The sequence below is a fragment of the Crassostrea angulata genome, chromosome 7, assembly GCF_025612915.1.
Source record: "Crassostrea angulata isolate pt1a10 chromosome 7, ASM2561291v2, whole genome shotgun sequence".
Classification (NCBI taxonomy): Eukaryota; Metazoa; Mollusca; class Bivalvia; order Ostreida; family Ostreidae; genus Magallana; species Magallana angulata.
In genome coordinates this window covers 43,140,803-43,163,866 of record NC_069117.1, presented here as the reverse complement: position 1 = coordinate 43,163,866, position 23,064 = coordinate 43,140,803, and the positions used below count along the sequence as shown (strand labels likewise).

The 23,064-nt window shown below is 32.9% G+C and overlaps 1 protein-coding gene across 1 annotated transcript in view; it reads left to right on the top strand.

The window, feature by feature from the left end:
* Nucleotides 1-22,585, top strand: part of LOC128191350 (uncharacterized) — a 60,783-nt gene extending 38,198 nt beyond the window's left edge. The window contains exons 10-16 of the mRNA XM_052863420.1: nt 8,983-9,111; nt 9,250-9,456; nt 15,714-15,896; nt 18,173-18,295; nt 20,266-20,559; nt 21,310-21,417; nt 21,747-22,585. Coding sequence (XP_052719380.1) covers nt 8,983-9,111; nt 9,250-9,456; nt 15,714-15,896; nt 18,173-18,295; nt 20,266-20,559; nt 21,310-21,417; nt 21,747-22,585 — 1,883 coding nt within the window. The remainder of the gene's footprint in view (nt 1-8,982; nt 9,112-9,249; nt 9,457-15,713; nt 15,897-18,172; nt 18,296-20,265; nt 20,560-21,309; nt 21,418-21,746) is intronic.
* Nucleotides 22,586-23,064: the final 479 nt, after the last annotated feature.

Sequence of the window (23,064 nt, the reverse complement as noted above, 5' to 3'; positions counted from 1 at the left end):
TTTCTTTTGTTTTAATTGTTTACAAATTTCTCTTTACTAACCATATTCAGCTGTGTCAAGTTTCGAATTATAAGCAAGATACAGAATTTTGCTCACAGAACTGAAGCCATGCTTTTGTTCATTCTGAATAGGACATACCAAGTTATGTATCTTGCTTATAATTCTACGATTGACGCTGAAATTTTGATTGATCAATAGAAATGTCTATCCAAAAGGATGATATGCTGTAACTACCCTCTGGTTCACTTTCTTCAACGATGAATTGCATAAAATCTACACAAAGAAGACGGATGAATAAGGCGTGCAAAATGCCCATATAAGGAATGATTAGATACTGCAAAATTAAAATATCATGAAATCTAATAATTGTTTTAAAATAATTTTAAAAAAATGTATATTAAACGTAACATCGGTTTGTAAACCTTAAGTATTTTAAATACTTGTAATAGGGTGATTCAAACTGGCGTATGTGTCTCAAACCCCCCAAATAATGTCATTTTTATAACTTCAATGCCTTTTCTTTCATAGAGTGGGTCTGAGCTCCATATTTTTGGTATAGTCTAATTGCGGTTTAATGGAAATTAAACCGATTTTAATCAACAAAAATGTGGAGAGATGACCCACTATACTTTAAAAATGTCATTTTGTAGCCCAACAATTGAACGTTTTAGAAAAATAATACAAGTCCGTAAATTCGTGGCCAACGTCTCATATAGCATTTAAACAACACACTTTGTTGTGAATAAAATGGCTCGGTGGTTAGAGCACCAGACAGTAGGTAATTTTATAGAACATTGGTTTTTAGGCTGTTGGTTCGATACCACCAAAACTTTAAGATTTATTAATTTTTTCTTATCATTTTTTGAAAAAATTCAAACTGAATATAGTTAGAAATTACCCTTTTGTAAACTTATATTATAACATATCAAATATATTTAATTGAAATAAATGTTAAATTCATCTTTTTGATAGTTTTTCGAACACAAGTCTATGAAAAAGACGTCTTTTAAACAGTTTCCATAGTCCTGACACATTATTATTATGAGAATAAAAGCATTATCGCTATCGAAAAATCATTTATGTAGACATTTGTTGTTCTTTAATAAAGATGAAAACAATGGATGGGCCTTGGTACAATAGAGCGTCATGCCTGTCAATACATTTATTTGAATTATAGCTCTTTAACACCTGTGACATTTTTCAGTTGAGTTTATTCTTCAATCAAGTGAGTAAGGATATGAAACGTCACATGAAATGAATTCATGCCTGGTAATAGACATTCGGTTATAATGGAGAAGGTCAATTAAATTTTTCAATGTTTTTAATTTGAGGAATTGAGCGCATTTATTCTGGTGCATTGAGGTACACTTTTCTTCTTTCACATATAGGATTTTTAAAAATAAAATACAATAACTAATAAGTAGTGGAGGGAGAAAATGTACCTTTATGCTCTCATGTATTTAAATCTTTTTATAAAGTGATGGGGGGGGGGGGGGGGCTGAAATCAAGGGAACTGGGAGTTAACCGTGAACACCAACTGAAAATATCCTTTGAACGACCATATAAAGCCAGTGTTGCTCAGGTGAGCGATGTGGCCTCTTGTTTAGATTATGAAATCTATACTACTATATTAAAATAATAGACTCGAATTTTTGGTCTTTAATACCGAGAAATCGGAAGAATACTGTCTTTTGTTTTATAGATTTTAAATATCATTGGTACTTGAAGATTACCAATTTGTTTTTATTTTTTCGCAGTTAAGCTTCGATAATTCATAATCAACGAAAATTCCGCAAAAATCCCGGAAATAACCTGGGTTTTTTTAGATTTTACAATCTTGCGCTTGCGCAATACATTCACTCTAACGGGATGTTTAGTTTATGTTAGAAATGATAATACAAATACGGGTAAATTTTCATTGGATTTTTGCTATATATTCTGTTCATACATATTAATGATTTGTTATGAGAGAAACTATAAAATAACAAATATACATTTAAACTTACTTTTGTCTTCCTGATGACAAAAAAAAATTGATTACATGCAAAAAAGTTACATTATATTTGTTAGAAGAGTGAAGAATATTTTTATCGTAAAAATGAATAATTTCCTACGAAACCAGTTTTACAAAGAAAATACGTGTAAATTGGTGAAAATGTGTTGAATTCTTCCATTCTGTAGATTAAAATTTTTAGTTGAAAGGTATTTGCACTCTCAAAAAGGTTTCTTGTGATGAATTTGACTGTTATTTTCAAGGCAACTTCATTAACTTTCTCCAAAATCGTTTCGGACCGATTCTGCAATTTTCTGCTACATTACGGGTATAAGGAAGGCATTCTAACTGTGGTGAGGGCCTTTCCCGAGACACAGATTATTCAAACTAAGGAAAGTGTAGTGAAATTAATAGCATTATTGTAGGCTTATAGCTTTGTTATGTAAATGTCAATAATAAGGTGTGTCGATGTACCTATTTCGTAAATGTCCGATATGCAATGTCAACCCGTGCACGCACGGGTCAAAGTCTAGTATATCTTTAAATGTGAGTGGTTATTTAGATGTATATTTGGCAAGTTGTATGCAAAATAAAAACCCAGTACTCCACATCATTTTACTACATAACAAGTAATCTCAAATTAGAATTGTATCGTTAGTATCGACAATTTTTTTCTTATCACAATAAGATACTAATCTATTTTCACAATTGACAAGGTTCAATACACGATTAAAAAAACCTATAGAGCAAAAGCATGAATCGCCGATTTTGCTGGAGAAATATAAATGTTAGACATTGCGTGCAATATCATCTTACACATGGTTCCTTTTTCTTACATTAACCGTGTTTGCATTCAAAACAAAAACTTAGAAAAAAGATTCTTGACGCAAGACGTTAAAAATATCAATTACTTTTTTCCTAAACTTTAGTTATTTTTTGCTTATTCAATTTTTTTACCTTTATTTTTGTAAAATTAGTACATGTACAATTAATTGAAACTGCAAATGGGAATTATACTTCATGTATACATTATGAGCTGAAAGCTCAAGTGAGCTATTCTGATCACATTTTGTCCGTCGTCCGTCTGTCCGTCCGTCTGTCTGTCTGTCTGTCCGTCTGTAAACGTTTCCCTTTTTAGCTCACCTGAGCTGAAAGCTCAAGTGAGCTATTCTGATCACATTTTGTCCGTCGTCCGTCTGTCCGTCCGTCTGTCTGTCCGTCTGTCCGTCTGTAAACTTTTTACATTTTGAACTTCTTCTCTAAAACCGCTTATCCAATTTCAACCAAATTTGGCACAAAGCATCCTTATGTGAGGGCGAATATAAATTGCAGAAATAAAAGTCCGATCTGTATTCAAAGCGGAGAAAACCTTGAAACTGTAGAAAAAGGGGGGTGCATTTTTAAAAATCTTCTTCTCAAGAACTAATTAGTTCAATTCAACGTAGTTTAGCATAAATTATCCTTATGGGAAGGAAAATATAAATTGCAAAAATTAAGTGCTAATTCTGATTCAAATCTGAGTTATTACGAAAATAATAATAAAGGAAATGCGTGTTTCAATCAGTTTAATAGCTTCGGGCTCGGCATACGGTAAGAATTACCTACGGTAAAATGGGTAGGCAAGACTTGGTCTGAGCAAAACAAAAGATTGGCAGGTATTAATCTGCCAATCTCATTAAAATTTCGGAATATTTGATGGACCAGTATATTTGTATTCGCTGTAAAAATTGCTGCAAAATAATGCGTATTTGGAATTGACGATTGCCGATCTGCCCCGGCTTTTATTTTGCCACGGCCTGGGTTTGCATACCCATTTTACCAAGACTCGTATTCCATACTTCTAAAACGAGGTTCTTTGTTTAAAGCAGCCATGACATCATACGAAAAAGGGTCGATCTGACTATGATGAATTTACTTGCTATGCAACCGTTCGCGTATGAAGGGAAATTTTTGAAACATGCAAAATATATTGGTGCCGATTTTGTGAAGTAAATTAAGGCTAAATATTTCAATGCGTTGACAGTTTTCACACATGACGTTGGTGTTAGCTTGTTCTGATTTTCGTTTCGTTTTCATTATTTATGCTTTGTAACCTGGGAACTATCGTCTGTATTTCGTGATTTTTACGTATCAAATAAAACAGAGACTTCGGTAAATCAAACAGTTAACAGTTTACCTGCGCAAATTAAGCAATATCTGATGTAGGGGTACTGAAGTACAATTCATTCTATCGGTAATTCGGCATTGTCGTTTGCGTAATGGTAGATTAATGCAATAGGTTTTGTTGAGATGCTCGGCATTTTCTCGAGTTTATTCAGTTTAAATAGAGTTTGATATCGCTGACGGAAATATGTAGGTATATACATGTATATATATGATTCATTTCGAAAAAATAAATTGTGTTCTTTATTTGTTATACATGTAGCTAGTGCATGTTTCTTGTGTTTAATTGTTACCCTACAATTTCTATTTACTAACCATATTTGAGTGTTAAGCTTCGAATTATAAGCAAGATACAGAGATTTGCTCACAATTCTATGTTTGTACACAGATCTTAAAAGCTACAGATTAAAAAAGTAAAAAAATTGTCAATATTTATTACGAAAATTTTCAAAGTCTGTTCTTCCAGAAACCAACTTATTGAATTGTAAACTTAACCTTTTTAGCTCACCTGAGGGTGGGGCCACAATGGGGGGGGGGGTCGAAGTTTAACAAATGAATATATAGAGTAAATCTTTAAAAATCGTCTTCTCAGAAACTAATTAGCCAGGAAAGCTGAAACTTGTGTGGAAGCATCCTCAGGTAGTGTAGATTCAAAGTTGTGAAAATCTTGACCCCCGGGGGTAGTAGGGGCCACAATGGGGGGTCGAAGTTTAACATATGAATATAAAAAGTAAATCTTTAAAAATCTTCTTCTCAGAAACTAATCGGCCAGGAAAGCTGAGACTTGTGTGGAAGCATCCTCAGGTAGTGTAGATTCAAATTTGTAAAAATAATGACCCCCGAGGGTAGGGTGGGGCCACAATGGGGGATCGAAGTTTTACATAGGAATATATACAGTAAATCTTTAAAAATCTTCTTCTCAGAAACTAATCCGCCGGCAAAGCTGGAACTTGTGTGGAAGCATCCTCAGGTAGTGTAGATTCAAAGTTGTGAAAATAATAACCCCTGGGGGTAGGTTGGGGCCACAATGGGGGGTCGAAGTTTAACATATGATTATATAGAGTAAATCTTTAAAAATCTTCTTCTCAGAAACCAGCCAGGAAAACTGAAACTTGTGTGGAAGCATCCTCAGGTAGTGTAGATTCAAATTTGTGAAAATCATGACCCCTGGGGGTAGGTTTGGGCCACAATGGGAGGTCGATGTTTTACATAGGAATAAACAGAGTAAATCTTTAAAAATCTTGTTCTCAGAAACTAATCAGCCAGGAAAGCTGAAACTTGTGTGAAAGCATCCTCAGGTAGTGTAGATTCAGAGTTGTGAAAATAATGATCCCCAGGGGTAGGGTGGGGCCACAATGGGGGGGGGATCAAAGTTTAACAAAGGAATATATAGGGTAAATCTTTAGAAATCTTCTCAGAAACTAATCAGCCAGATGATTCTTTATAATTGTTAAGACTTTGGCCCCAGGACAATTCTTTGGCCTCATGAGAAGGTTCAGAGTTTGATGTACGTTTATATCCCGTATAAAAACTATTGTTAGGGATCTTTTTGAGAACTGCAATACTCAACATATGATATGACTATAAAATCATCCTGTTAGAAAAGGGACTAATGATTATAAACATAAGAATATCCAGGGGAAAATAGATTTTATTTATACAGGATCTACATGTATTATTGTACATTGTCCAGATAGTTTGTATTATGACTCCATTGAGCTGATTTTATCATAACTATTGTTCCTCAGGTGAGCGATGTGGCCCATGGGCCTCTTGTTGAACTTCTTATCTAAAACCACTTAACCAAATTCAACCAAATTTATCTCAAAGCATTCTTATGGAATAAAGATTGCAGAAATGAAAGAAAAATTTTCATTGGAAGCGGAAAAAACCCCAAAACTGTAAAAAAAAAAAAAAAAAAAAAAAAAAAAAAAAAAAAAAGGGGGGGGTTGCATTTGAAAAAAAATCTTCTTCTCAAGAACTACTGAGGCAAATTCAACGTAATTTAGCATGAATAATCATTATGGGAAGGAAAATATAAATTGCAAAAATTATGGGCTAATTCTGTTTCAAATCTGAGTTATTACGAAAATAAGAAGAAAGAAAAGGCGTGTTTCAAGTAATTTATAGCATCCATGAGTCTTGGTAAAATGGGTAGGCATGACCGGGCCAGGGCAAAACAAAAGATTTACAGTTATTAATCTGCCAATCTCATTAAAATTTCAAGATATTTACTGACCAGTATATTTGTATTCGCTGTAAATATTGCTGCAAAATAATGCGTAATTGGAATTGACGATTGCCGATCTGCCCGGCTTTTATTTTGCCCCGGCCCGGGTTTGCTTACCCATTTTACCAAGACTCGTATTCTATAATTCTAAAACGAGAATCTTTGTTTAAAGCAGCCATGACACTATATGATAAACGGTTCGATCTGACAATGATGAATTTGTTTGTTGTGCAACAGTTCGTGTACGAAGGGAATCTTTGAAACATGCAAAATACATTGGTGCCGATTTTGCGAAGTAAATTGAGGCTAAATATTTCAATGCATTGACAGTTTTCACATATGACGGTGGTGTTAGCTTGTTGTGATTTTCGTTTCGTTTTCATTTATGCTTTGCGTTAACCTTGGAACTGTCGCTTGTATTTCTTGATTTTTACGTATCAAATCAAACAGAGACTTCGGTAAATCAAACAGTTTACTGTTTACTACGCAAATTGAGCAACATCTGATGTATTACGAAAGAACTAAAATGCAATTCATTCAGGCTATCGGTAATTCGGTATCATCTTTTGCGTAATGGTAGAATAATGCAATAAGTTTTGTTGAGATGCTCGGCATTTTCTCGAGTTTATTCAGTTTAAATAGAGTTTAATATCGCTGATGGAAATATGTAGGTATATACATGTATTTGATTCATTTTGAAAAATAAAATAAATTGTGTTCTTTATTTGTTATAGTGCATGTTTCTTGTGTTTAATTCTTTACAATTTCTATTTACTTACCATATTTGAGTGTTAAGCTTAGAATTATAAGCAAGATACAGAGATTTGCTCACAATTCTATGTTTGTACACAGATCTGAGGCCATTCATTTTTTTCCATTTTAAATGCCGAATAGGAAATACCAAGTTAAAAATCTTAAGCTGAATGTAATAAACTCATGTGAACAATATATGACTCGAACCTAGCAAAATTTTGAGTCATCTTGCTTACAATTCTACGATTGACGCTGAAATTTTGGTTGATCATTAGAAATTCTATATGAATAAGAGTATGTTAAATACTTGTACACAAAAAAAATTAAAGAATGATATGCTGTATATAACTAATCTCTGGCCCCCCCCCCCCTCTTTATACAATGAATAATGTGAAATGTGAGTAAATAAAAACGACATCGTTAAAACAGTTTCCATAATTCTAACACATTTCTGTTGCGGGGATAAAAGAATTGTCGCTATTCCTAAGAATAGATTACAGCGGAAATTTATCCTGGTTTGTAGCCATTTGTTATTTTTGAATAAAAATGAAAATAATGGGTGGGCCATAGTAAACTAGAGTGACGTGCCTGTCAATACGGTAACATTGATTTTTATAGCTCTTTAACATGTCACGTGAAAACATTTTTCATTCCAGTGTATTCATCAATCAAGTGTGAGTAAAGTTATAAAAGTCACGAGTTTACGCGAGGTAAACAACAGTCATTTAATTATAATGGAGAAGACAAAATAAATTGTTGAATATTTTTAATTTGAGAAATTGAGCGCATTGAGGTGCAATTTTCCTCTTCACATTTATACATGTAGGATTTTTTTGATAAAATACAATAACTATTATATTAAAAAAAACAACCACAATAACTAGTAAGTAGTTGAGGAAGAAAATGTACCTATATGCTCTCATATATTTTGATCGCTTTATTAAGTAGGGGAGGGGGGCAGAACGAAAATACAGGGAATTAAAAGTTATATAACAGTGTACCCCTACCAAATATTTAGTTCTATATCTTGCGTAGGATTTTCTTATTCTGTGTAAAAATAGTATTTCATGAAGGTACGTCAAAGATTACGTGTATGCAAAAAAAGTGTAAAATTCGAATACTTTACAATATTCATTATTTGTTATTCTACCGAGGGCCATATGGCACAATATCTTTTGAACGCCCATTGTTGCTCAGGTGAGCGATGTGGCCCCATGGGCCTCTTGTTTTTGTCCTTACCCTGTTTCCGCAATTATGATTTATTTTATCGAAAATGTGTCTGGAGAAAAATAAAATGACAGCGTCGAGATATGTTCGAAAATCTGCGAAGGGAGAAGTCAAAGATAGTCCAACTATGGCGGCAAATGATGCCCTTGTTCATTATGACAATATATAAGCAAGACTGTCGATGTGCAGTTTGACCTAATGACCGGTTTTATAACTTACTCGGGTTTCTATAAAATGGACTGTTTATTTCTTTTTTAGTAATCTAAACTACTCAAGCACCTTTGAAGTTTCATACTTGTGTAATTAGCCAAAGGGCGTACAAACAACACACATATGACAAACATTCATATTTGCTGGTGCATATTTCTCAGAATTCCTATCCATGGTTTTAAGCATGCGCAATTCAAACATTTAAAACACTGTAGATGCTATAAACCAAATAAATATCATATATATTCTGTTTTATTTGATTTCAACAGAAATGTTTTTAATCGATAGCTTAAAAATGTTAGGTTACATAATCTATTATAGAATAGTTAAAGAAAATTCTTGTCGATGTGATGTTGTGATACTAAGTTTCGTGTATTTTTTCAACATCTCATTTCTCCATATTTAGGCACTGTTGAGAAGAAAATATACAAAGAAAGATGCGGAGATGCCGGGGTCGAGTTTGCAAAGCTCTGTAATCATTTAGCACAGAGGTTTCCTCAAGAAAAATTACCAAAGCTTAAAGATTTTATATCTGGTAATTTGTTAGATATCAAGATAACTCTTTAATAGGTTATAATTTTTAAGAATCTTATTATAAAGATTTGATACTTAACATTCAATATCATGTCTGATAAGCAATAAAAGTTAAGAACAACTCTTTTGTATTTTGTAGCTTCTGGAAAACTTGAGAACAAAATGTTCTTTATGACAGCAAAGTCTGCGATAGAATGCTTTAGTTTTCTTTTGAATGAAAAACTGTTCAGCAAAAATGACATTGTTTTGATACTGTCTCTGTGCAAAGAGACAGAATGTAATGAATTGTACAGAAAATGCAGAGAATACGCAATAGCACATGTACAGGAGACGTCAAGTACTCAAGGTAAATTTTTATTTATATATCATATACTTTTTCAATTATGCATTATATATCATAGATATACCTATAACATTGCTTTTCTTTGCAGAGTAATAACGTTATATTAGATTTTTTAACACCCCCCTTACTTAGTGACTGATTTGGTAAATGAAAGAGCGTTGTGTAGAAAAAATATTTTCTATGTGTTTTCACTGATCTGAAAGTCCGACGGATCACTAGTTAAACAATTACATCATATTTATTACATGGCATTGCATCCATTTATCACTTTAAAATATTCCTCAGTATGAGCGCAAATATAAACATAATTATGTTTCAATATATTTAGGTCTTTTGGGTCACTCAAGTGACTTATTGCAATTGGTCTTCATCCGTCGCCGTGTATAATCCGTTGTCAATATTGCGTCATGCCTCGTCCGTTAACAATTTTACATTGTTAAATTCTTTTTGAAAACTACTAGGCCAATTTTTATTTAAAGCATTTTAAGTAATAAAGGAATTTAAATTGTGGAATTTATTACCATACTACACCCGGATCTTCAATGGCAGGATCAAGTATGCAAAAAGGGCCAATTTTTAAAAAATCTTCTCAACTCCCGCACATGTTGGAAAAAACATAATGTGTGATTATAATGTCCATTAGGCCTCTTCCCAAATGGTTCTACAGTCAGGGGTTCAGGTTTAAAGGGGACCATATGAACTCATAGTAAAAATGTGTTGAATCTAAAAAAATCTTTTACCCCACTCCCACATACATTTGAGGAAAGCTAAATACGTGGTTACTTTTGATGTCCATGGAGCCCTCTACCTAAACTTTGAAATTCATTTTCCCTGTCTGAAGGTTCAGGCCATAGGGTGCGGCCAATATGGCTTCTTTAATCCTATATATTTGAGATAAGATAAGTGCATGGTTATGATGTTCATTAAACCCTGTTCATCTATCCACAGCAGAGGGAGATAAACTGAATGCATGAATCTGATGTTCATGAAGCTCTCCGCCAAATTAGTAAAATTCCTGACCCCTGTGTCGGGGGTTCAAGCCATAGGGGCTATTATGGTCATATGGTCAAAATGTATATTATCTTTGAAAATCTCTTTATCCACAACAGGGGAGTTAAACTGAATGCAAGATTGTGTTATTCATGAAACCCTCGACCTTACTTGTCATGAACCCTGAGTAAGGGTTAAAGAAGCATGGCTAGGACAAATGTGACCACATAGTTAAAATCCATTGAATTTTATGATATATTCTTCCATGCTTTCATAGTCATGGAAAATAACCTTAATAAATTGTTATCTTAAACCAAGTGTACCTTTGTTCTCTTCTTAGATTGTGAAATTCATTGTCAATGAGGTTATAAAAAATTGCTCGTTAAAGGCATTTAGGTCTCTTTTTTTCCAAAAGTTTAAAATTTTGCACCTAGAGCTGAAAAATAATCTGAGATTCTCCCGACTTATTTCCCCAATTATGAATAGATATCTTTTAGCTATCAAATTTGGACCAAGTTCTAGTAAATGATTCCAAAGAGCCTTTTTGGTCCTTGAACCATTATGACGTCATAATTGATTCGATGAATTTTTTTCCCGTATTTTACGGCCTTAAAGGAATTTGTAGAAAATCAAACAATTTTATATTTAATCACGGGAAAAGTAATCCCGGTACCTATATTTAATTTGACATCATTTTAAAGAGGAGGCCAAGGGCTCGTTTAATGCCGTTTCTGGAGAGACTGTAGGCAATCTAGATTTATTTATATGTATTTCATCAGTCAAAAATGAACAAAAGATTTGTTACTTTTATCCTTCATATTTCATAGAAAATGATTGTTTAAAACATGATTTTTTTTTCATCGTGTTTACGAAAAGTTTATGCCCTGGTACACCCTATGAAACGAAGATATTGTTATGAAGCATCAGTAAAAGAATTTATATATTGAATATCATAAACCTGTAGGCACCTTTCATTTACTAGATCTTGACCTAAATATGCAAACTTGAGGCCATCTGACAGGTCAATCTTAAGGCTATGGTACTCAGGTGACCGTCAAGGCCCGAAGGCTTTAAGTTTTGAAACTGTAATTTAGCTCTGGCTCTAGTACTGTGTTTTATTTTAACTTCTTTATGAGAAACTTTGTGAAAAAAAAATCACCAAATCACTTTTTGAAACATGTTAACCGGACATACTTTAACTAAGTGCAGAAGTGACGTCATCAATGAAATTTCACTACATCACATGTTAAAATAAAGCGTCACACCTTCTTCAAATGGGAGAAACTTAAAAATCATTGAGAATTTGTTGGTATTTCTCAAAGATCTTCTTAAAACCATTTGACCAGAAAATCTTAAACTTGTGTGGAAGCATCTTTAGGTAGTGTAGATTCAAGTTTGTTCAAGTCATGGTCGTTTGAGGTAGAGAAAATCTTTATAAATCTTCCTTTCAAAAACCATGACCAAGAAAGCTGAAACTTGTGTGGAAGCATCCTCAGGTAGTGTAGATTCAAGTTTGTTTAAATCATGCTCCCCGGGGGTAGAATGAGGTAACAATGGAAGATACATGGGAATTTAAAGAGAAAAATCTTTTAAAGTCTTCTCAAAACCCATTTGACAAGAAAAGCTGAAACTTGTATGAAAGGATTCTCAAGTAATGTTGATTCAAGTTTGTTTAAATCATGATCACCGGGGGTAGGATGGGGAAAAAATTGGTAGGGGGAGGGGGCCGAATTTTTACAAATGATAATTTAGAGGAAATCTTTAAAAACCTGGTTCTCATGTTCAAATCATGATCCTCGAAGGTAGAGGGAAGCCACCATAGGGGCCCAATTTTTACATTTAAATTTATATAAAAAGTATTTTAGAATCTTTTCAAAAACAATTTGACAAGACAAGCTGAGGCTTGTTGGATGCATCCTTAGGTAGTATAGAAACAAGTTTGTTCAAATCATGATCCCTGGGGACAGGTTGGGCCGCAATGTGGAGGGTTCGTTTTCACATATGAATTAATTGAGAGAAAAGTTCTTCTAAACAACCATTTTAAAAGAAAAGCTGTAACTTTAGTGAAAGCAACGTTAGACAGTGTAGATTCAAATTAAATTTTGTCAAAATCTTCAGTGGTATGGTGGGGCCCTATTCGGGATATCTAATAAACATTTAAACTATTTAAAAAGCTCAAATGTTTTGATGTATGGTTTTGCATTGACAAATTGTTAATTTTTTTAAATTTTTGAAGAATTTGGTCCCTCCGACTATACCTTGACCTCACAAGGGATTTAAAGCTTGATTTAAAGGTTTATATCATATGTAAACAGCTATTTAAGATATTTTTAGAACTGTAATATTCAATCTGTGATATGCCTTTTAAATTACCCTTTTACAAAAGGGGCTTTAGGATTAACATTTAAATATCCAGAGAAAAAAAATAACATTGTCAATATATTTTGTATATATATTTAACTCTATAAAGCTGATTTTATTAAGGTCTTCCGTTTTCAACGGAAGACCTTATAGTGATTGTAATGTTTTTTTCTTTCTTTTTCTTTTTTTCCCCCTTTTTTGTCGGCAGAATTTCTCAGAGATGGCTTGATAGATTTTCCTAAAATTTTCAGGGATGATAGAAAATGATAATATTTCGAGGCAGTTTTTTCATTTTTTCAAAAATCATTTCCGGTCGTCCGTTTCCTGTCCCGCGTCAAAAAACCTTGTTCCCTCGAGATTTCAGAATTTGCAAGCACTTGGACATCCAAACTTTGTTGGATGATAGACCTATATCTGTAGATGTGTTTAAACTATTTTGTTTTGTTTGGCGTAACTTCCGGTCGTCACCGGAAGCACTTCAAAAATAATTATTTCTACGCATTAAATTCGTTTTCCATATAATAAATATATATGATGAATCTATACATAGCTTATCTATGCAATGTTATATCAACAAAACAATTCTACTTCCGGTGAGATATCTCAATTATCTCAGGTAGCTCTTTTAAAGCACATTTTGTACCCACGAGATCTCAGAAACTAAAAGTGATTAAAGCACAAAACTTTCACGGATGATAGACATTTGATTGAAGCTTGTTTAACCAGTTTCATTTTGTCGACCGTCACTTCCGGTCCACACTGAAATAGTTCAAACAAATCAAGCTGTTTATCCGTTTAAGTGTTTTCATTCGATAGTTTCAGTTACTTTGATGAATACTAATGTGAGATAGGCAAGTAAACAAGAAATAATAAATTGAATTTTCACTGAGCACTTTCGTTTGTCCGTTTCTTGTCCCGAGACTAAAAACTTTGACGACAAGAACAACCAAACTTTGTAGGATGATAGACTTATGTTTGTACATGTGTTAACGCTATTTTTTTTTATCCGGCGTAACTTCCGGTCGACACAGAAAGTAAACCTAATTTTGATTTTTTAAAAAATATGTTAGTTATTAAGCATGGGATAACATTTAAGCTTTAAAAATACAACAGCATCTAGAGATGGTAAAAAAAAACGATAAAAAGTTCTACTTCCGGTGAGACATCTCAAATATCTCAGGTAGCCTTCTTTTTTAAAAACAAAGTACCTGCAAGATCTCAGAAACTGTGAGAGATCAAGACACAAAACTTGTATGGATAATAAACATCTGATTGAACATGTGTTTAAGGGGTTTCATTTAGTCGAACGTCACTTCCGGTTCTCACTACGAAGCGTTCAAGCAACAGAATTTTTTTAATTTTTAACTTTAGATTTTTTTAAACATTATACTTAATGTGATGAACAGTAACGTATTGTAGGTAAATGTACTAAAATATGTACTTTCAACTTCTTTAATCACTTCCATTTGTTCGTTTCCGGTCCCGAGACAAAAACCATTTCTCAACAAGATGATAACAACAAATTAACAAAAACTATTAGAAAAGACAAAACAATGTATGAAGATATGTTTACTATGTTCTGTATGATCCGGCGTAACTTCCGGTCGTCACAAAAGTACTCAAAAATTGACATTTTGTCTTTTTGTTTTGTTTATTTTTTTGGAATTCCTGTACAGTCTATATTATATCCATTTTCTGTTTACAAGATAAATGGATGTTTTGAACAGATTAATACATGAGGAACGGAAGACCTTTTTGTTGCTATAGCAACAAGAGTCTAGTTATAGATATTGTTGCTCAGATGAACGATTTGGCCCATGGGCCACTTGTTTCTTAAAGTGATTTGTCAAAATATCAAATGATTCTCGGTACGACGGTAACCGAATTATCAAATGAACAAATTAACAAACTATTCAAATGATTTATTGATGTGGAGATAAATACATAGTGAACTTAAAAAGAAGGGAATTTGCCAATTTATCAACATCATTGACGCACAATGAATAATTGATATTAATCGATTATTGTAGCTGTTTTTTTCTTTTCTCCTATCTTTTAACAGTATAACAGATTAATATGATGGTTTTTTTTTTTATATTTTATAAAAATTGGAAGCAAAACTTGACCATATCAAATCTAGTCCGTTCGTTTGTTATTGGTTGGTGTTTTATTAGATATTGTTATTAAAGCATAAAGTCATTTTTTTTCAAAAAGCGTTTCTACAAAATTGAATGTTTCAACTAATATGTACATTTATGATGATGTAACACCTAAATCTTCAGAAATTATTTAACGTCTTTATTTTAAGCATGTCGTTGAACTGTCTCAACTTATAAACTTCGACGGTTTGTATGCACGAAATACATACCCAAATGGGAAAAAATTTAGACGCCATTGACTGAATCACTTACTTGATTGATAATTTAAGCAGGGATGAAATTATTGTAAAACCTTCTGAAACTCGATGGCCCCGCCCCATCGTGTCATAAAGTTTTGCAATATATTCCATCCATGATCTCGTCTTATCGTGTAACTATAACAACATTGCCATGGAAAAACAAATGTCATTTTAACTCATTTTCTATATAGTACCGAAAAACTAATAATTCCCAGAGAAAATCAGGTTTGTATATAAGCTTGTTCTATGGAAACTTTTAGAAACATTTAGAAAACTTGATATCTCGAGATTTGCTCAAATAGGACATATTCGTGGTCATGTATTAAGGAAGCAATGACCAACCTGGAGGTTGACACTGACTGTACGCCAAACAGCATATTAAACCATTCTCTGTTGTTTCTCAGTGTAACAGTTACTGTTTGGTTCACATAGTTTTCTAATGTTCTTGTCCACTGACTTATCCGATGTTTTTTTTTATCAATGTTTATTTATATTTCTACATTCATTTTAGATAGCTGTCAAAATGTCCAAGTGTTTAAAGCTCATATATATCCGGGGATATTAAAAAAAATGTTCGTGCCACGCTCTGACGTTCTAAAAGATGATATATTTCCATTAAAAATAGAAGAAGCATCAGTTCAAACAAGTGGAGATAACAATTTGCGAAAATTTCGAGAAAAGCACATTTCTTCATGTAAGTAATATTTTTCTTGCTACCATATTTGCAAATTCTACACTATACAACTTTATTTGTTATACATTTCTAAATGTGTTTCTCCATATTCATTTCTAATAATAAGTCCAATAAAACAAATGTTGTTTCAAGCGGTTTGAATATTTCGATGTTGACCGGTCTAACAGCTCAACATCGAAATTGTTTGACCGCTACGTTACAGCTAATTAATTTTCCTTCAAACTCGACAGAACAGATATAGCCTAGTTTTAGTGCAGAATGAGTTGTCATTTGGTATGATACAAAAGACGGCGTGACATACATTTTTAAGTAATATTTTTTAAGTAAAGGGTATAAAAAACAGTGACTGTTATTGACTGGTAATGAGGGTAACATATGAATTGTTAAACCTGAGAGTGAAAATATTGCCATTTGCCTGCGGCCTCAGGTAAAATTTTCACCTTTAGCTTTAACAATTTATATGTTGCCGTCATATTCATTTAATACGAAATATGAAAAGTTTCGCTGGTATGATGAGAATAATCCGCCTGCAATCGAACTTTTCTAACAACCCTCGTATATGTATACTATCATTTTATTTTGCAGTTTTATTTTAACATAATTTTATTGTCTTCGTATGGTTTAAAAATATCATAATTATAATTCTACGTTGGAACTTCACATTAACAATAAATGTATAGCATCTTTTGAGACTAATGAAGTTGTTTGTTTCATCGCTGTACGTTTTTAGCTCACCTAAGCTGAAAGCTCAAGTGAGCTATTCTGATCACATTTGTTTGTTGTCCATCTGTCTGTCTGTTCGTCTGTTCGTCTGTCTATCTGTAAACTTTTCACAATTTCAACATTTTCTCCAGAACCACTGGGCCAATTTCAATAAAACTTAGCACAAAACATCCTTAGGCTAAGGGCATTCAAAATTGTGAAAACTAAGGACCACGCCCTTTTGCAAAGAGATAATTAGGAATTATTGAAAATTTTCAAAAATCTTCTTGTCACGAACCATTAGGCCAGGAAAGCTTAAACTTTTGTAGAAGCATCCTCAGGTAGTTTAGATTCAAAGTTGTGAAAATCATGACTCTCAGGGGTAGGGTGAGGCCACAATGGGGGGTGTTGCATTTAAGCATAAGAATGTATAGAGTAAATCTTTAAAAATCTTCTTCTAAAAACCATTAGGCCAGGAAAAGTGAAACTTGTGTAGAAGCATCATCAGGTAATGAGATATTCAAAGTTGTGAAAATCATGACTCTCGGGGGTTCGGTGGGGCCACAAGGGGGGGGGGCAAATGTTTACATAGGAATATATAGAGTAAATCTTTAAAAAACTTCTTCTCAGGAACCATTTGGCCAGGAAAGATGAAACTTGTATGGAAGTATCCTCAGGTAGTGAAAATTCAAAGTTGTGAAAATCATGACCCTCGGTGGTTAGGTGGGGTCACTTTGGGGAGGTCGACTTTTCACATAAGAATATATAGAGTAAATCTTAAAAAATTCTTCTCAAGATCAATTGGGCAGGAAAGCTGAAACTTGCTTGGTAGCATCGTCAGATAGTAAGATTTCAAGTATATTCAAATTATGATTCTCGGGGGGTAGGATAGGGTCAGAAGGGGGGGGAGAAATTTTTACATAGGAATATAGAAAAATATCTATAAAATCAAATTTGCCTAGAAAAGCTGTAACTTTAGTGAAAGCAACTTTAGATAGTGTAGATTCAAATCACTATCTTTGGGAGTAGTTTGGGGCCATATTGGAGATTCAGTTATATATGCTTTTACTTATATGCAAGCATTTTTATATATTGCTGATTCTTTAAAATTGTTTAAACTTTGGCCCCTGGACGATTATTGGGGTTCAGAGTTTGATGTAGGTTTATATCCTGTAAATAAACAATTGTTAAGGGTCTTCTTGAGGACTGCAATGCTGAATGTGATATGACTATGAAATCATCCTATCAGAAAAGAGACTTATTCATAAATATAAGAATATCCAGGGGAAAACAATTTTTTTTGTATTTGATCTACATGTATTATACCACATTGTCCAGATATTTTGTATTTTGACTCCATGGAGCTGATTTTATTATGCCTATTGTTGCTCAGGTAAGCGATGTTGCCTGGGGACCTCTTGTTTAATTGTTTCGAACAAGAAAATATCATCTGTTTTTTTAACTATGTTTTCTGGTATGATAGAACCTCGTGTCAGTATGAACACGAGTCACAGCATATAGTTTATTGAGTGATTTCGAATTTTTATTTTAATATGTTTGATATTATTTTACAGCCAGACCTTCCTCCATTTTGAAGAACAAAGCCACATACCTATCACAAAAAATTAAAAAAGCAAAACAAGATGACGCAGAGGATTTTATGCAAAAAAGAATCCACCCAGTCACTTTTTTTGAAGGTTTGTGAGAATTATAACGGGGCAAATTATCAAAATAGAAAAACAATCAATAACTGCTAATAATTTGTAAGGTAACAGGTGCTTATTTTTCGTGCTTGTGAAGGTATATCATTTCTAGGCCACATGTTTAAAATATTTTCAGATAAGCTCTGCTCTTTATCAGTCCGTTAGTCTGTTTTGTCAGTGTGACTCCTCGTAAACCTCTGATTAAATAGAACTTTGTTATACTTTACACGTGTAGTTAAAAGAACACGATTTGAAAATGTTCATATTTACAGGAAATTCAGATTTTATATTATTTCTCTTGGAAGTTTGTCCTATTTTACAACCTAAAATTATGGCAATTAATGATATTATTAATTGCTTTACAAGAGCAAAATCCCCCTGAAACCAGTCAACGTAGAATTTCATTATCATTTAAACATAATAAGAAAGAATAGCATCTAGATTTATCTCATACGTGTGGTTGATTCTACCCGTGTGATTAACCTTTGCTTAATTATGGGTGATACTTTTTCAAATACTTCTTATCAGAACTACTTTTGACACAGCCCCTCGCTTCAACGCTACAATGACATAGTCAATGCATTTATTTGTATATTCCACATCACTTTTTCTTAAACCAAAAGTTGATTTAAACTTGAACTTACTAGCATTTGTTTTATAAAACATTATATTATAACTGCTCGCCGTTCGAGTCAATTGAAAGTAACGACCATTCGCAACTGTGTTCAAATCAACAAACTTGACTTAATTGTCTTCAGCATTTCCTTCTTAGTGATTAAGTTCTAAGAAAGAATATTTCGAGATGTAAAACTCTATTTCAAAGATTATTTCAATGAAACTTTTCCTTAAAACAGTTATATTTATCTCCGATATGACGTACTAAATTGTATTGCCCAAGATCCCAATAGCCGCATAATACAGCATTGCTTCATCGATTAGGCTGTCAATCAATGCTTATCAATATAGGGTCTGTGTCAAAAGCTTTGTAATATAAATCAAATTGTATGAGATAAATAAAACATATATAAAGTGTTATTTTATATATATATTTGCTTTATCGAACTCGTTGAAATGGTTATGTTCGCTTGGAAAGCCTTGCGAATATGTACTCCATTTATATTTAAGCAAATATAAAGTCATTAAATATTATTTGCCAGAAAGTTTGGGGGAAATTATACCCCTTTCATTGTACTACGCGTTATGTCGAATGTACTCTTTTCTATTTTATATGAATTACATAGTTACGTAAAGTTATGTGATAGCTTGGAGTATGATAGCTGGCTCACATTTTTTCTTTCATTTTAAAGCGGCTAGCGTATATACTAAACGCTTGAAGAAATGTAACCAAAACTAATACGCAACCGTATGCTTAGTCAAAGTGCTATCTATGATAAACCTAAGAACTGAGAGCACTGAAATCAATATTTCTGTTCTATAACTGGTTTACGTATTACGTATTATTTTGTAATCATTTAAAAAAAAACCCCAACAAGCTGATAATCCTGGGCAAGTCTTACTTTTTATAGTGTACACGAACACTACAGTATCTCAGTATGAAATCTTTTGCAAATAAGTCCAGCAAGCTTGCTAATCTCTTTAAGTACTTTGTTTTCTTTGTACAGGTTCAAAGATCAGAAGTGTATGCATGACTTTACATTATTTTCATATAATTCAAGCTTGTTTAAAGCTTATTATAAACAATGACTTATTCGATGCAAGATCTGTTTCTATTTCTGATTATATATCATCTATTCGCGTTCAAAATGTCCTACTCCTCAAAAAATCAAAATCCTTACTATTAAAATAAAATGCATGTAGCTATTAGTTTCCGAGAAAGACTAGGTTTTTCATATTTTTTTTACTTGAAGTACCAGAAAAAGATTTATATACTGTCTTCAAGAAGCATACGAAGTTAATTTTTTTTTGAAACATTACAGCATTACAATTTCCTTTTTTATTTACAGGAAATGAATTCAAAAATGTTGAATTTTGTTTTCGAGGGAACTTAACAGATATCAGTGCAGATCGACTTCAAGAAATGCTGCAAGAAGCTATTGCTGCTGTAGTGGAGGATAACGCTATAATAAAACAATCAAAACAGAATTCCTTAACCAGTTTTAGCGTAGTTTTGTCTATGAGGGAGGAGTGCATTAAAAAACTCATAGCTATTGAACAACAGGACAGGGAAAAGCTGGGCAGACTAAACATTGAATATTTTGTAGCTGGGTTTGTTACTGTTTATATCGAGTGTTCTACAGGTAATTATAAATCAATGTATATATTTATTTACTGAAATTGAACAAATAATAAAAAGCATATTGTTTTATGAACTTATTTTAAATGACCAGTTGTGGAAAAAAGAGGACAAAATTGTCACAGAGAAAGAAGTATTCAGTCCTTTTCAAATTTTTTTTGATCGGGGTTGAGCGTAACTGGTTTTATATGTCCACAAGGGACGAAATATTTCTCGATGTTATCGACCTCACAAAGTATTAATAATGTTGCCCGAAAACAAGGTCAGCATTTGTTTTGTTATTGGATGGCGTAAAAATAAAAGCGAACGAAAGTTAGACGGGTTCAAAATCGAATCGCCATCATTTTTACAACTCGGGGTTCAGTTTTGCACCAAGTACACATTCGAAATATTCTTGTCATCACACAATTTATGGTGATACTCTGCCGCACATGGGGTTCACGCTTCGGATATTTGAGCTGTTTTTATTCCCCAATAGTTTTAGAAAAATTGACTGCTCTTCTGCCATGACATACCATTGCATTTTCTTTTTGTCTTGAATAATTGCGTTTTATAAGATCACCTGGGCTTGGAGAGGGGATGGTTTTTACACGCCACAAAATAGGATTTTTTCATATGAAGCGATAAAAAATGTTTTTAAAAAATTCAATTGATTTGCAGCCGTTGTGTTCACGCATTTGCCAATTTGTATATTGTCTGTTTTATTGCATCAGGAAAAACGATTTTATCATCCAATTGTGTTTTTCATATAAAGGATACCAAAGATGGATACCAAGAGGCAACATTCAGGAAAATATCTTAGATGTCGATAATTATGGGGAAAGTAGTACGGCTAGTCTCGTCAACAGACCATTTACGGAAGGTACGCTCATTTTTTAAATGTTATTTATTAGCAACACTTTATGTAAGAAAGAATCGTGTAGAAGATCTATCTATCTATCTATCTATCTATCTATCTATCTATCTATCTATCTATCTATCTATCTATCTATCTATCTTTCATCTATCTATCTATCTATCTATCTAGTATCTTCGCGTAGTATACTAATTGCGACAAAACAGTTTACATCTATATACCATAAGAAAAAATCTAGAACAAAAAAGTGTCAGTGTGTGTATATAAAAATGGACGATTCATAAATATTTTGTCATTATTTGTTAATCACTTGTTGCGTTTTTTCACTACAACAGGTATGTCCCCTTTGAAACACCTAAAAAGTACCTGCATGCAGATGAAATGTGTAACCATACCTACAGATTTTATCTACCATATATCTTGCATGACATCAGACAGTTTATGGATAAGTGGATTTGATGGACTTTTCGAGATTAACGAAAAAGGCATAATAATCAAGAAAATTGAAACCGATTTCACATTTAATGGAAGTCATACCGTTACAAGGAATGGAGAACTACTATTTTTAAGGGCGTTTGATGCTTATTTGCTAACCACAAGTGGAGAAATAAAAAACGTATGCCTGGGATCGCTCTCGCCGTCCTGCTTACACTCTTCTAGAATTAACGACGATATTTTTGTTGGTTCATTTAATACCGTAACGAGACACAATAAACAAGGAACACTACTCCAGAAAATCGAGCTTGACGACAAAGGAAATCTTCTTTACGGAAAGGTAAATTACGTCACCGAACATCAAAATGGTGATATTGTAGTATCTGACCATGCCAGAAAAGCAGTCGTGTCGGTAGATAAATCTGGAAGGCATCAGTTCGACTACAAAGGTAATGCATCTCAGGCTGCGTTTATACCTTGTGGTGTGTGCTCCGACATTAATGGAAAAATACTAGTCTGCAATTCTTCTCCCGATGACCTTAGCATTCATCTTCTTGATCAGAGCGGACAGTATCTAATGCACTTACTGACAAAGCAACAATACGGTTTCCTTAAACCTAGAGCTATTTGTTTGGACGAAATGCATAATATATATGTGGGAGATAGAAAGAAAATACTTGTTGTCAATTATTATATGGCCATGATGATAAAACATAGAGAAAACAAAACATGTATTTAAGTAATAACAATGTAAGAATGCAAATTTTTTGTCGCTAGTTAAAATACTGTGGCGCAAAAAATTATATTGTGATTGGTGTACATATAAAAATGAGTTTTGAATTTATATATATATATATATATATATATATATATATATATATATATATATATATATATATATATATATATATATATATATATATATATATATATATGACATTGATTATGTTTTAATCGATATATACTATTTGTTACTACATGTATGTATTATCGACAATTATTTTGAAAGCATGGGTTTTTGGTAGTTTTTAACTCGTTCAGTGTTAAAATACTGGATCTTACTTTTAAAAGTAGCTTCATTATGTTATTATAACTAACATTTGCATTTAAACCATCATGTTTTTAATTCAATATTTGTTTGACTGAAAATACCGTTCTTTAAGATGTTGTTTTTGCCCGTAGTTCCATTGTTTAGGTCTTGGTGGTCAAACGCTGATC